Genomic DNA, 15,831 nt, shown 5'->3' with positions numbered 1-15,831 from the left:
CCTACATCAGAAAGATCAGCTCAGGGGCCCACTCACTTGCCCTCCTGCAGCCTGGCCTCCCTCAGCTCTTCCATGGATGTGGCCCTGACCATGCTCACTGGAGGGGTTTGGCAAAGGTTGCTGAGTGAATAACTGAGGGGCACACTCACAGTGCCAACCATGAGATCTACCCACAGGTAGCATAATGTCCTTGATAATCTCACGTGGCCCTCAGGTGGGGGATGAGGCTGGGAAGCATCTCTAGGACTTAGCCTCCTATGACACTGAGGACAGTGGTCCTGGTAGAGAGGGGAGGCTAGGAGCCCAGGTGGAGTGGGGACTAGAGAGAGAAGGGGTGGAGGGGAGACTGCGGTGTTCGGCAACTTCCTTTTTTGCTGTGAAGGAAAGAAGGGTGGGGGGTGGAGGATGACGTGAGGCCACAGAAAGGGTTACTAAAGGTGAGCTTGAGGAGAGCTTTGCTGGAGTTAGACTGGAGTGGGCTGAGCTTCACAGAAAGCACTTGTGATGGAGGTTCAAGTTAGGCTACAAGAGAGGACATCTCCGGGCTCTCCTGGGTCTCAGTGAGGCCATGTGACTGAGGCCCTGCCCGTGGAATGCATGCAGAAGAGAAAGATGCTGCCTCTACCTACCTTGCTTCAAACATCATTGCTGCCCTGTCTTCCCTCTCTTCGCACAGACATGCCTGAGACTCAGCTTGGATCATACAGACAAGGAGCAGGGGGCGTGGGGAAACGACACAGAAATAACCTGGGTCCCTGAGTCTCTGAGTGGATCACAGCCACCCCGCTAACGTGGACTGCTCACCTCTGGATTCTCCCATGAGAGAGAAATACATTGCACTCCTTTAAGGCACCTAATGTTGGATCTTTTTGTTATAGCAGCTTAACTTTTACCTTCAATAATATGCACTCAACAAATGGGAGCAATTATTGTTAATACCACTACAATGAAGAGGTAGCACTCACTCTCCCAGGTGGACGGATCACATGAAAAGCCTTTGAAGAGAAGAAATCACTCCCCAGATGTGAAGGAGTCTTTTGTGAGGACTGCAGGACCCTCCCTGGTGCAGCATGATGGGGCACTCCCCTGGCCCACGTCGGAAGCGCTTACCTGCCTGGTTGGTGGTGATGTTCACAGAGGCGAACTGAGGCGAGAAGGGGCTCTGGTCAGTAACGCCGTTCACGGCCTGGATCTCGAAGGTGTACTGGGTGTGGGCCAGCAGGTCGCTGATGTAAATGCGTGGCTCGGTCAGGCCCAGCTGGCGCGGTGCGTACTGTACATTGTCCCCGCAGCGGGTGCAGGCGCCCCGGCCCGAGCCACAGCTCTTGCAGATGATGTTGTAGACGAGGTCCTCTCGGCCTCCGGAGTCGCGGGGAGGGGTCCACTCCAGCATGAGGGAGGTCTCATTGACACTGGAAATCACAGCCTGGGGTGCCGAGGGGATGGCTGGGGCAAGGGAGAGGTGTTGGTCAGTGGGGGGCTCAGGGAGTACTATTCCCCACGTGACCACTCGGTGCCCACTGCTCTGGCTCCAGCCCAGGCCTCCGAAAGGATTTCCTTAAATTCTTTCTCCTGTCTCCCCACCAGAGAGATGTTTCTAGAATGTAACTTAGCCTGCTGTACATCTGCTCAAACCTTTCCCTCCGGGTTCCAACCTGCTCAGTGTTTGTTACTGAGGATAGTATTTTTGCATTTGGAATTATACCTGCCCAGTATCTATTTTCTCCTTCTTCCTTAGAACAGCCCAGCTTTATTCACGGTGGCAATATGTCCAGCTGAGAGATGGCATTTCCCAGCCTCCTGTGTTTAAGTGCTTGCCACTGATATAGAGCAGAAGTTGTTGACTAGGACTGTTTCCTTAAAAAGAGACAGATAGCTATGGCGTGTCCCTTTGTCCTCTCCCCCCTTCTGCTGCCTAAAATGTATGTGATGGCTGGGACTTCAGCAACTATGTTGGACTATGAAGTGACCTTAAGAACAGAAACAACAGTGGCTCACACCTGTGATCCCAGCACTTTGGGAGGCCGAGGCAGGCGGATCACCTGAGGTCAGGAGTTCAAGACCAGCCTGGCCAACATAGGAAACCCCGTCTCTACTAAAAATACAAAAGATTAGCCGGGCATGATGGCAGATGCTTGTAATCCCAACTACTCGGGAGGCTGAGGTGGGAGAATCACTTGAACCTGGGAGGTGGAAGTTGCCATGAGCTGAGATCATGACGCCATTGCATTCCAGAACCTGGGCGACAGAGCGAAACTCCATCTCAGAAAAAAAAAAAAAAAAGAACAGAAACTAGGTTGGGAGGTTGGGCGTGGTGGCTCATGCCTGCAATCCAGCACTTTGGGAGGATGCGGGAAGATTCCTTGAGCCCGGGAGTTCAAATCTAGCCTTGGCAACATAGTGAGACCCTGTCTCTACAAAAAATTAGAAAAATTAGCTGGGTGTGGTGGTGCATGCCTGTAATCCCAGGTATTCAGGAGGCTGAGGGCAGAAGGCTGAGGGCACCTGAGCCCAGGAGGTTGAGGCTGCAGTGAGCTAGGATTATGCCACTCTGAATGGCAGAAAGAGCCAGGCCCCAAAGGCCATCGTGGATTGCCCATACTATCCCAGGACTGTCTGCCTTGGGCTCCTTTTGGGTGAGAGAATAAATCTGTGCAGTTTCAGCCACCAGGGTCAGCTCTGTTACTTACAGCTGAATGCCATCCCTGACAGATACAGGGGTTGTGATGCTGCGCTCTCAGGCAGCCCCTTCCTAGAGGACCTTGGACTGTGATTCAGGCAGCCGCTGCCAGGTTAGAACACTGGGCAGCCTTTTCTGCCACAGACACTACCTGTGTTGCTTCATCTCCTGCCAAGCCTCCCATCCCCTGTCCCTTCGTGAATCCAGACCTTGACTTTATCTTCCATGTGACTCAGCAGAAGGGTTTAAGGAGCCAGACGCCAGCACTGTGGTGTCGACAAGGTGGGAGCATGGCCACCCCAAGATGCCCCTTTCTTGAGCACTTTTCCGTTTCTCTTCCCACCAGGTAAAGACTGGCTGTAACCGGACGGCACCCAACCCTCACTCTGAGCTTTTCTGCAGGTAGACCTGGGACTCGGTCAGGCATCGCCCTCGAGGGACCCTAGGACTTACTTGTGCAGGGCATGTCCAGGGGGTCCAGGTCTGCTCTGTAGTAGCCATTGCGGCAGACACAGTTGGTGGCCCCTTCAGAAGTGGTCCGGCTGTTGATGGGACAATGGGTACAGGCCTCATCCCCTTGGTTGGCCTTGAAAGTTCCAGATGGACAACCTGAGAGAGAAGACAAGGAGAGTCACCAGGAAACCGGATGAAGACTCAGAGAGGTCACGAGCCACGCAGCCTCACGGAGGGGCCACACAGCCTCGCAGAGGGGCCACGCAGCACCATTGCTGGAAAATCTCATCTCTTGAAGGGTTTGAAGTCTCCAGGCCCCAACGGGGGAGTTCTAATTCTGTCAGGGCTCCCTAGTTTCTTGTCCGTGAGCTGTCTCGGGCTCCCAGCAATCTTCCCTCACCTATCCCAGCTTGGCTGTGTCATGGTTTCTAGAATCAATCCTGACCTAGTTAGGAGGCACATCTGAAGACGTCTGGGGCAGTGTACATGGATCCCGGTCTTCTTACTAATGTCTGGCTGGGCCCTGATTCTTAGAACTAAATTCTTGGGTTGCAGACAACTGAGATGATTATACGGCAGAAGAAAAGTCCTAGGGCAGTGTAGAGAGGTGATGTGGTAGAACAGAAGAGAACACTACTTTTGGAATCAGACAGACCTGGCTTTGAGTACTGGCTAGGCCTTTTACCAGCTGTGCAGCCCCAGACAAGCTGCTTAACTACTCAGACTCAGTTTTCTTATTTGTAAAATTAGGATTCTAAGGCCCATCTCTGCAGGGTCATTGTGAGTATTCTGCTTAAGCGTAAGGCACATGGCACAAGGCCTTGCACAGTATAGGTGCCCAATGAATAGTAGCTGTTTATTAATAAAAGGAGGGCCTGCAGTACCAGGGCCAGCCTAAGGAGGGCACTGCTTGCACTTGGCCCACATTTGCACTTGGCCTGCATTTGGCTTCTCCCATGGGCTGTGGCCATCATCCCTGATACGGAGTCCACCCCCACTACAGCTCTGAGTATGAGGTTAGGGCCTATAAGAGGCAACTGCCTTGTGTGCACACATATTCAAATCCACCTTCCTCTTCTTGCTGGCCCTGGGCTGAGCATCAGGAGGCTGAGGGTCTAGGCCCTGCCCCTCTCTCAACTTCAGCCTGCTGGGTTCATGAACCCAGCTCTGCTATGATACCTCGAAGGGATTGTGCAATGGGTAAGTGGGTGGACAGGAAACAGCTTTGCAACAAACATTTCATCTCCTTGGGATGAAATGCAGCTAAACCATCCACAGGCCCCCAGGCCCTCACCGGGAGTACGTTTTATGCCTGGGTGCTGTGGCTTCTTCGGCAAGTGACTCAGCGTCTCTGAACATTAGTTTCTGTGTATGTAAACAATTAACATAAATTTCCCTAGTTCATTTTTTCCAGCTCTAGTCTTCAAGGCTTATCTTCCCAGTCCAAGTCTTAGCAAACCATGCTCCCTCAACCCTCAACCCTCAACCAGCTCTGGCCTCAGAGACCCTGCCTTTCTTGGGGCCCAGAACATTGCTTGGGTTCAGAGTGCTTTACTTACCTACCAAAATTATTTTTCTGGGGGTCTCCTGGCCATGCTCTCAACTCCCCCAGGATCAGAGCCATGTCTGACTCACAGCTGCTTGTCCTGTGCCTAGCTTAGAATCTGCACCCAGCAAGTGCTCTGTAAATACTTCTTTTGTTGTTGTTATTAATTTTTTTTAATTTTTATTTTTGTAGAGATGGGGGCGTCTCACTATGTTGCTCAGGCTGGTCTTGAACTCCTGGGCTCAAGCAGTCCTCCTGCCTCGGCCTCCCAGAGTGCTGGGATTACAAGCATAAGCCACCACGCCTGGCCCATAAATACGTCATGGAGCTGCCTCCTTAAGTGGAATGAGCATGGGCTTTGGAGGCCATGCGAGCAGGAGGGCAGCGAACATAGTGGTTAGTGTGCAGGCTGCTGGCAAACCCAGACCCACCTGTGTGAGCAGTGTGGCCTCGGGGAAGTCACTTAAACTGTTTCCTTATCTGTAAAATGGGACAACAGTATCTACCTCCTAGAGTTGTTGTCAGTTTGTATTGCTTAACTTATGTAAAAACACTTGTAACAGTTCCTGGCAGTACTAAGCCATCTGGTTCAAAAGCAATTTGCTGAGAGACCTTAGACAAGTTGTTTGACCTCTCTGAGCTACACTGTTCTCACTGGTAAGAGCATCTACCACATAAAGTAGCCATGAGGATTACTGCACTGGCTCTGGGTCCCCTGAGTCCTCCTGCCCTCCCTCTCACCCTCCTCTTGGGCACCGACCTTTCCCTGATGGCTGGATGAAGGGGCAGCCTCACTATCTTGGCACTGCCCAGAGCTTCTGGGCAGTCAGGACATGCAGGCTGCAGCCCCAGCTCTGGTCGAGCAGTCGGCCTCTCTGAACGGGTTTCCTCCTCTGCAGAACGGGGGCACAAGGCTTCCAGGAAGGTCTAGAACCATCCTTAGAGATGCCAAAGGGTTTTGGCCCCAAGATCAGGCTCCTCCTGCTCCCTCTCTGGAGACAGCCTGCCCAGCTCAGCATCCCTCCTCCATCTGCGGGGCATTCCCGGGGGGGTCGTCGGTGGGTGGCTGCTCTCTCTCCCCTCTGTGCGGTGCCAGCCCCTCCATCTGGACTGCCTTTCTGGCTACCCTCTCCCCCTTGCAGTGTCCTGGCTCCCTCTCAGACTCCCCAGGCTGCCCCTGCCCTAAGCCGCCCTTCATTTGTTCTGTTGCCTGGCCAGGTTCGACCCCCACCACTGGGCACTGTATCATTTCTGTATCTATGGTACTGCTTCATGAAACTCACTCTTCTCTGTCCTGGGAAGTGGCATCACTCTCCACCCTGTCCCCCCCGCAGCCAATCAATTACTAGGTCTTCCCTCCTCAGCAGTCTCTGGTCTTGTCTTGGCCGCTCCCCCCGCTGCCAGCATCTAGAAAGCTCTTTCCACCCACTCCTCAGCCTCTCACGCCATCTGGCCTCCTTCCACCCACCCATTCTCCAAACTAGCTCTCTGGAGTGCAGACCTTTCCAAGTCACTTAAAAATCCACAATGGCACATACATTGGAATACTATTCGGCCATAAAAAGGAACGAAGCATTGACACATGCTATGGTACAGGCGACCCCTGGACACATCGTGTTCAGTGAAAGAAGCCAGCCATGAAAGCAGGATTCCATTTATATGAAAGAGGCCCAGCAGAGGCACATCAAAAGAGACAGAAAGTCGATGCGTGGCTGCCAATGGCTGGGGATGGGGAGCAGGGGGAGGAGCTGCTAATGGGGAACAGGGTTTCTTTTTGGGGTGATGAATATGTTCTAAAATTGATTGTGGTGATGGTTGCACAATTCTATGAATACACCAGAAACCACTGCTTTGTACAGTTTGTTTTATTTTTTTTTGAGATGGAGTCTCGCTCTGTCACCCAGGCTGGAGTGCAGTGGCACAATCTCGGCTCACTGCAGCCTCCACCTCCCGGGTTCAAGCGATTCTCCTGCCTCAGCCTCCCGAGTAGCTGGGACTACTGGTGCGTGCCACCATGCCTGGCTAATTTGTATTTTTAGTAGAGATGGGGTTTCACCATGTTGGCCAGGCTGGTCAGGAACTCCTGACCTCAAGTGATCCACCCGCCTCGGCTCCCAAAGTGCTGGGATTACAGGCATGAGCCACTGAGCCCAGCCTGATTTGTACAATTTAAATAGGCAAATTGTATGGTATGTGAATTTTATCTCAATGAAGCCACTATCTTAAAATGTCCACATCAGCTCCCCAGCAGACATGGGAAGCCCAAACTCTGCAGGGCCCCTGGGCCCCAGGGGGCTGGTACTTGCCCGCCACTCCTACCTCAGTGTCTGGTGCTCTCTCACACTCAACTAGGTACGATGCCCACCCCAGGCCCACCCCACACCCCTGGCTTTTGTCCATCTGCCCTCATTGCTTAGAATGCCTTCCCTTCACCATCAGGCAAACTCCTAGACCCCTTTAAGACATCATCTCTTCTAGGAAGTCTTCCCTGAGCCCCCGGCAGGGTCTATTTTATTTATTTATTGAGACGGAGTCTCGCTCTGTTGACCTGGCTGGAGTGCAGTGGCATGATCTTGGCTCATTGCAACCTCTGCCTCCCGGGTTCAAGTGATTCTCCTGCCTCAGCCTCCCAAGTAGCTGGGATTACAGGCATGCACCACCACGCCGGGCTAATTTTTTTGTATACGGTGCCTATTTTAATTACTTGCTTATGAATGTGTCTACCTGGCTGGACTGTAAACTCCCAGTATAATGCTGGGTTTCTAGTGGGTGATGGGTGGATGAATGAGGGGGCTGGAAGGGGATCAAGCCCCACCCCCTTAGTTGACATTTGAGGAAACTGAGGCCCAGAGAGGAACAGACAGACATAGCTCTTCAGTAGCAGAGGCCAATTCTGATCCCAAGTCTACTGTGTGACTGTGGGGTGCACTGGGGCCTCAGCTCCCATCAGCTACCTCTGAGAGGTCTGGGTGGCCACTGTCCACAGTGCCTGGGGGGCCACACCACTCCCAACTTCTGGGTGGGAAGGGAACCTGTCCTGCTGGCATCTGCATGTCACGTGCAGAAGTGGGACGAAGATAATGAGACCTGAAACACAGGAAGGCAGTTGTACCTCTGACAGGTGTGTGGGCTTGGGAAGGCCTCCTCCCCTCTGAAACTCAGTCTCCTCATCTGGAAAGGGGGCTGATGATCCCTGCATGGAATAATGACAGAGAGAGCCATTGAATGGGTCTCTGCTCCACTGTGGCCTCTCTGCCAATTTTCCACAGTCCCTGGAGTGATCTGTTTAAAATGAGTCAGACCTGCGGCACCTTGTCTAAACTCCCTCGTGTGCAATTTATCCCCAGTGCACTTAGAATAGATCCACATGCCTAGCCTGGCTACAAGGCCTGTGAGGTTGGTCCTGATGGTCTCCGGGCCACTTCCCCCTCCTCCCCTCACTCACTGTGCTCCTGCCTGTGGTCATCGAACGTGTTCCCACCTCCAGGCCTTTGGCCAAGCTGTTCCCTCTGCCTGGAATGCTTTCCCTGCTCTTCCCATCGCTGGCTCCTTTTTCCTCCTTCAGACCCCAGCTTAAATGTCACCTCCTCCCTGGTTGGACAGTGAGTGACTCGAGGGGAGGGGCTGTGGATTTGAATGGATTGATATACACAAAGCACTTAGAACACACAGTAAGTGCCATGTAAATGGCTATTATTACTCATCCAGCATGGAATGACAAAAATAATTCCCATTTATTATGTACTTTCCAGGTGGCAGGCCCAGTGCTGTGTCTTACATGGATTCTTTAACTTATTCCATAAACCACCCACCCAACTAGGTACCATTATCATTCCCATTTTACAGATAAGGAAACTGAGGCTCAGGGAGCGTGAAGTGACTGCCCTAAGGTCACATAGCAAGTCAATGGCACAGCTGGGGTTGACCTCAGATCTTCGTGATCCAGAACAGCTTGTGTCCAAATACTACTGGTCCCAGAAATTAGTGAGTGGTGAGTGTCACAACTGGACACCATCTTGTCAGCCCTGCCGAGGGGATGGGATTTGCTGGAGCCTCTCAGAAGGGCAGAAGTAACGCCTGGTCCTCAAAGCCAGGACTCAGGGCTCGAAGCAGCCAGCCAGCGCCGGCCTTCTGCAATCGCCCAGAGCCCTTGGCCAGGCAACCCAGGGCAGGATGGCAGCAAGCCGGGGAAAGAAGGGAGGATTACAGGGAAACAGATTTTCTCCCCGCCTGCCCCCTGGGCTCCGGGGATAGGTGATAATTGACCGAGTGAGCCCTGAGTCAGGCCGAGGCAGGACTCCATCTGGGCCTGGCACGGTGGGGCTGTTAATTGGCATCGGGTGATCCTCAAAGCCTCAATGGCTGGCCTGCTGCCTCTGCTTCCCCCTCTCCTCCCAGGGACTCCAGCTTAATCCCAAAGACAACTGATGCCACCTCAGAGTCAATCGCTGGGTCAGGCCCAGTGTGTCAGGCTGCCGAGGCTTGGAAGGAGCATCTCTGTCTTCCTTGGGGTCCTGTAGACCAGAGGGCGCTGTCTGTGGCTCTGGGTAGAGGTGGCATCTGAAAAGGTCTGCACCCTGGGATTGTGTTCCTACTCCCCAGACCTGGGCAGGAGGTCTGATGAAATTGAACCTGGGCATGGACTGTGGAGCTACGGCCAGGGCTTAATCCCAGTCCTGCCTCTCATGAACTGTGGGACCATGAGCAAGTTACCTAACCTCTCTGTGCCTAAGTTTCTTGTCTGTACAATGGGAATAATAATATTGATTATATTTGTTGGGAAGATTAAACAAGTTAATGAAAGTAAAGCACCCGTAACAGTGTCTGCCTGGCTCATGTTAAGTGCTATGTAAGTGTTGGCTATTATTATATTCATTCATTCTTGGCCTCCATTTGCTATGTGCTAAGCGCTGGAGATAATACTGAGATAAAGAAGACATAGTCCTTGTCTTCAGAAGTTCAGGCCTAGTTAGGGAGATAGTGAGTTGTAAATTTATTCTACAGGCGTTTACTGAGTCCCCAGTAGGTGCCAGGTACTGGGACTTTGAAACAAAAGGCCTCAGCCCTGGAACATAAGAGACCATGACTAAGCAGGGGGCTGAGATGCCTTCCTTGAACGAAGCTTACCTGCTGGCTGCTGTGGGCAGAGGGGCCAGGGAGCGGGTTCTGGGGTCAGCGGTGGCAGGTTTGAAGTGCAGCCAGCTCGCTTTCCCGCCGTGGAATCCCTAGGAAGTCAGTTCTGGGTTTCAGTTGGGGAGAGGAGTTTGACCGGATGGAGAAAAGAGTCTTGGCCTCAGAGTAGGGAGGCTAGTGGCTTCACTGCCATTTGCTCTGTGAGCCCAGGCTACTTCCTGCCTACTCTGGGCCTCAGCTCTACTGGATTTGAATGGATTGATATACACAATTCAATCCAATCATTCAATCCACAATCCAAGGAAGGCGCTGCCTGGCACCCCCTCTAGGGCTTCTTCCAGCTTGGGACTCGGGCTGTGGGTAGCTCAGACACCCAGTGCTGGGCCCTTACGTTCTCTTTGAACTGTGGAAAGACTGATTTGCATATTTTCAGGGGTTTGTGCTGTGTGTAGGGCAGGGCTGGGCTTGCTGGGTTGAGTGGGTGGGGTTTTAGGGTCTACCTTATGCAAAGTGGCTTTTATATTTTGCCTGCTTCCTGCTTTTGCTGTAAGGTTAACCCAGCAGAGTCAGTCCCTCTGGGCTGGGCTGGGCTGGGCATGATGCCTGGTCCTCCTCCGTACTGTGGGCAAAGCTGCACTGAAAGTAGGCAGCTACCTCCTGAGATGGAGAGAAGGTGCTTCTAAGCACTGTGTGCCTAGGATGTGCCCAGTGCTGGGCCAGGAGCCTCCCTGGTCCATGGCCTCCTTGGACCACCCTGTGCAATGGGAGGTGTTATTCCCATTTTAGAGATGAGGAAACTGTGGCTCACAGAAAGGAAGCACTCTGTCCAAATCACATAGAGACTTAGGGTCAGAACATGTGCCTCCACAGTCCATGTTCTTAATTTTTTTTCTTTCTTTTGAGATAGGGTCTCACTCTATCACCCAGGCTGCAGTGCAGTGGCGCAATCACGGCTCACTGCAGCCTCGACTTCCTGGGCTCATGTGATCCTCCCACTTCAGCCTTCCGAGTAGCTGGGGCTACAGGTGCACACCACCATGCCTGGCTAAGTGTTGGTATATTTTGTAGAGATGGGGTTTCACCATGTCGTCCAGGCTGGTCTTGAACTCTTGGGCTCAAGTGATCCTCCTACCCTGACCTCCCTAAGTGCTGGGGTTACAGGTGTGAAGCCACTATGCCCAGCCTTAGTCCATGTTCTTTCTAAAACCCCCATCCTCAAGGTCCCTGGAGCTCCTTCCCACTTGATGAAGAGTTTCCCTTCTTGCTCGTTTACTCCTTCCCTTCCTCCCGCTTCCCCCTTCGTACACAAGACAGCTTAAGTTCAGCGAGTGCCTCAGGGCCATGTCCGTGCTGGGGTAGCTCCCACTGGGACCACCCAGGGGCTGTCAGTCATCCTGCCCCAATGCCCAGGTTCCTCCTGTCTGCCCCTGCTGGGACCTGGCTTTGTGGAACCCAGCCAGCAGCTGACAGCACAAGGCTGAGGCGGGGAGCTGCACGAGCATGCCTCCCCTTTGCCCGAGGGGGCACCCAGGCCTCGCCAGCCAGGCCCCCACCCCTGCCATCTGTCGAGTCACTCCTCTGCTCAGGACACTTCGGTGGCTCCCTCATGCCCGGGGAGAGTCCGGCCTGCTTCAGCCTCCCCTTCCACGGTCCACCTGGCCAGCTTCAGCTCCCTCATGCTCCCAGTCACAACTTGAGCTCCAGCCACTGCAGGCACTGCCAGTTCCCGGAACAAGCTGCACTTGGTCTCACCTCTGGGCCTTTGCTCAGGCAGTTCCCTCTGCCTCACATGCTGTCCCAGCTCCCACCCAGCTCCTTCTTGTCCTTCTTCAAATCTCGCTCCAGCCCGAATCAGCTGTTGGTCCTTTTCTAGGATGTCCCCTGCCAGGGCTGGGTCTGGGGGCGCTCTCCTGTGCTCCAGGAGTGCCTGGCACTGTACCTCTGCCACTGCATGAGTATACAGGATGGTGACTGTCTGCCTCTCCTACCAGGCTGTGAGCACAGTGACAGTGATGGTGGGTAACCCCGAGGTCTGGCACCAGCCCCAGTGTCTGGCTGAGAGATGATCAATAGAGGCTTCAGGAATTGTTTGTCGCCCAGGCTGGAGTGCAGTGGCGCGATCTCGGCTCACTGCAAGCTCCGCCTCCCAAGTTCACGCCACTCTCCTGGCTCAGCCTCCCGAGTAGCTGGGACTACAGGCGCCCGCCACCACGTCTGGCTAATTTTTTATTGTATTTTTAGTAGAGACGGGGTTTCAGTGTGTTAGCCAGGATGGTTTCAATCTCCTGACTTCGTGATCTGCCCGCCTTGGCCTCCCAAACTGCTGGGATTACAGGCATGAGTCACCGCGCCCGGCAGAAAGGCGGTATCTTGTGCTTAAGCTCATTCAACTTGTGTGTGGACTGGAGATTTTGCTTGAGGCCTCTGGAGTCCTCTGAGCTCCTCCTGGAGCCCCTGGTGACAGGCTCTCAAGGCATCCTACCTTTGTCCTTGCATTTGATTAACATCTGTCTCTCCACCTCCCATCTCCCCTCCTCCCACCAGCTGTGAGCTCCATGAGGGCAGCCACCGCACCTGCCCTGCTGACTGCCTGGTACAGAGCTGGCACAGAGCAGATGCTCCGTAACAGCTCTCTGAGTGACAGACTGCAAGGTTCCCTGGCCCCAAGGCCGGAGCAACCGGGACTTTCATGACTGCTGTGTGTTCCCCAGTTGTAGGGGGAGCTCACAGTCTCCCAGGGGAGCCAGACACTGAACCCCACAGTCTGTAAAGGCTGGTGAGCTGGTGAGGGTGTTTCATGGCCTGGCTCTCCCAGCCCCTGGACCCCTGCATTGCCCCCAGCCCCAGGTCTGGCCTGCCTCCCTTCATGATATCCCAGCTCCCCCACAGTGGGGGCCGAGAGCTCCCGCCCTCCCAGCAGGCAGCCCCATTCCTCCAATTTCCTCCCAATTAATCAAGCTCTGAACTTTTTAATTATCTGCCTGCAGGGTGGCTCCCCACTCTGGTGAAGCAATTAAGGAAGGACATTTCCAAGTGTTGTGTGGCTGCCGGCAGGCAGCGTTGACCAAGCCCTGATGGAGGAGCTGGTGACAGGAGGGGTGGGCAGGAACCCCCTCCCCAAAATGGGCTGCTGGGAGGTTGTCCTGGGGTCCGAGCTGGAACTCTTCTGGGAATCTGGGGCCACACTGTACAGGGTAACCCTCTCCCATTCATTCAATGGCTCTTTCTCTGCAGCTAGAATCTGACTTCAAAAATCCTAGCTAGCACGTGCTAGGCACTGGGGTAGGTGCTTAACAATGTTGCTGCATCTTCACCTTGACTCTGGGAGTAAGAATATGATGATCTCTATTTTACAGACGAGGACATGGAGGCTCAAAAACATGAACAACTCCAGATTGGTAGATGGAATTTGAGGCCAGCTGTGACTCCACAGCCTCTTCATTCTACTGTCTTCTGAAAATCGGTGTGTGGTCTGTAAAAGTGCTCAGGGCACCTCTGGAGGAGATGTCCCAAGCTGGAGACCTGCTGAAGAACACAGGCTGTCTGTGTGCAGGGCTGCTGCTGGGACAGGGTGTTGCAGGGAGAGGGAGTGTGCAAAGGCACAGAGGCGTGAAATGGCATGGTGTGCGTGCGGAGAGCTACAAATAGTTCAGGGTTGCTAGCACGTGAGGTTCAAGGCCAGGAGAGGAAGGAGATGAGGCTGGAGAGTAAGGCAGGGTCTCAGACATTGGAAGTCAGCAGAATCTTCACGATCTTCTGGGCTAAGTTCCTTGTTTTATGTCTACAAAATACATGACCCAGACAGGGACAGGGACTTGCCTAAGGTCACACAGCAAGTGAGTGGCCGGCAGAGCCAGGGTTGCAGCCCAGCTATGCTGATGCCCACATTGGAGGGAAGAGAGGGGGCAGAGGAATGGAAGCATCCTCCCATCACGGCAGAAGCCTAACTGGCTTCCTGGCTTTCTCCCTTGCTCTGCCATGTCCTCGCTCTCCTCCAGCTGCATTCAGCCTTCCACAGCAGCCAGGATCCTGCAGAACAGCCAGCAGCTCATGTTGCCCAAAGGCCTCCAACAGTTTCCATCTCACTTGGAGTAAAAACCAATAGCCTGGGCACGGTAGCTCACACCTGTAATCCCAGCACTTTGGGAGGCCAAGGGGGGAGGATCGCTTGAGCTGAGGAGTTTGAGACCAGTCTGAGCAACATAGTGAGACCTTGACTCTACAAAAAAATTTTAAAAAACGAGCTGGGTGTGGTGGCACAAGCCTGTGGTCCCAGTTACTTGGGAGGCTGAGGTGGGAGGATCTCTTGAGCCTGGGAGGTTGAGGTTGCAGTGAGCTGAGAGCCCACCACTGCACTCCAACCTGGGCAACAGAGCAAGATCCTGTATCTAAACAAAGATGAATTTCCAAAAAGAAACAAAAACCCACAAAACAATAGCCTACAAAGCTTCCTTTTCCTCTCTGAACTCCCCTCCACCCGCCTGGCCTCTTGCCCACTCCACCTGAGCCACATGGACCTCCTGGCTGCCCTGAGAACACCAGGCTTCTGCTAGGCTCAGGGCCTGCGCATGCGCCGTTTCTCCTGCCTGGTTCAAGTCCTGGTTCCGTCAGTTCTTCCCTGAGCCTGTCTCTGGGCCTCATCTCCTCGTCTATATTTGGGGTTCATGCCACATCCCTCACCCTCCTGAGAAAATGGGGACTGATCGAGTATCCCCTTTCCCCCAGCTGGAGACTATCACTGCCACAGGGCTCATAAGGCTGCAGCCTCCCAGCCTGTAATCCCTGGGACTCACAGATGCAGGAATAGCGAGTGTTAAACAATAATCACGATGTGCCCGACGGGAAGTCGGATGTGTTTGCGAAGCTTGACACATCTGGCAGGGCCAGGCCCAGGCCCCTCCCGCACATCTGGCTGCTGTATTGACAGGTGGTGTAGTGGGCCACCGAGGTAAGGCTTGGCAGGCCCAGTCCTGGTACCATGAGGGTGAGATGGACCTGGCGGAGCTGGAGAGCATCTCCCAAACCGCCCCACATGCGGGTCCCCTGTTCAGGCCATCCACTGTACCTTGCTGGCTGTGTTCTGAGAGAAGAACTTAGGGCCCAGAACCCTGGCCCTCAGATTCCTAAATCCCTGCATCATTCTGTCGGTGTCTGGTGCTGGCCACCCCTGCTGGGATCTGGGGAGCCTGGGAAAGCCCCCTCCCCCTCCAGAAGTGGGGGTGCTTTTTCAGGGTCACCTCATGTAGCACTTCCCCTTCTATGGGATCCAGAAATGTGGTCATCAGCTGCACCTGAGGGAGGCCCTCCGGGCTGAGACTGGCCTCCTCCCTCCTCCCACCTGCCCCGGGAAAGCCATGGTCATTAATAAAGGACACAATTAGCTGTCAGCAGAGAACATGTCTGGAATTTTTTACCTGCTTGGTGAGCTCGGTTAAGGCAACAAACCCCTGGACCCCCCGGGGATGCAGCTGCCACACACCTTTCAGGGCCCCTTTACCCGGGCCCAGGGCAGGAGGGCACCTATGAACTTTTTCAGTGTGGGTTCTGCAGGCCTGGGCCTGCGCAGGGCAGGTTTTTTTCCAGGTCAGTGGAGAAAGTGACAGAGCGAGAGAGATTCCTAGCAGAAGTTGTTTTTTTTTTCAATCCAAGAGGCAATACCATTCAATACAATTCTCTCCCCCTTCCTGTGCCGACTTAAGAGTCTTTTAGGGCTCAAAGGACTTTAGAGAAAAAGTTAGTCTCTTTATCATTTCATTTTACAGCTAGGGAAACTGAGGCCTTGCTCAGGGCAGAGAGGACTAAACATGCTTCTGTCTTTTGTTCTATATGGATCCCCCGGTCCCCTGGATCCCACAGTTAGAATTTGTTGCCAGAGTCCGAAAGAACATTCTGAAATCTGCAATGGTTGTTCCACATACACTGCTAGGTTCTGGTTATGTGCTGGGGCTGGGGAACAGTGAGGACTGAGGAGACATAGTTCTTGACCTCATGGAGCTGATAGTCTGGTGGGTGTGAGAAG

At 53.6% G+C, this 15,831-nt stretch overlaps 1 protein-coding gene across 4 annotated transcripts in view; it reads right to left on the bottom strand.

Annotated features, from left to right (window-relative positions):
• EPHB2 (EPH receptor B2) overlaps positions 1-15,831 on the bottom strand; it is a 208,160-nt gene that overhangs the window by 54,787 nt on the left and 137,542 nt on the right. For all 4 annotated transcript variants that reach the window (XM_030805557.1, XM_030805558.1, XM_030805556.1 and 1 more), the window contains exons 4-5: positions 3,134-3,289; positions 1,111-1,446 (exon numbers count right to left, since the gene is read on the bottom strand). In XM_030805557.1, the coding sequence (XP_030661417.1) occupies positions 1,111-1,446; positions 3,134-3,289 (492 nt within the window). The remainder of the gene's footprint in view (positions 1-1,110; positions 1,447-3,133; positions 3,290-15,831) is intronic.

Source organism: Nomascus leucogenys, chromosome 24, assembly GCF_006542625.1.
Source record: "Nomascus leucogenys isolate Asia chromosome 24, Asia_NLE_v1, whole genome shotgun sequence".
Classification (NCBI taxonomy): Eukaryota; Metazoa; Chordata; class Mammalia; order Primates; family Hylobatidae; genus Nomascus; species Nomascus leucogenys.
This window is presented reverse-complemented; position numbering and strand designations above follow the sequence as displayed.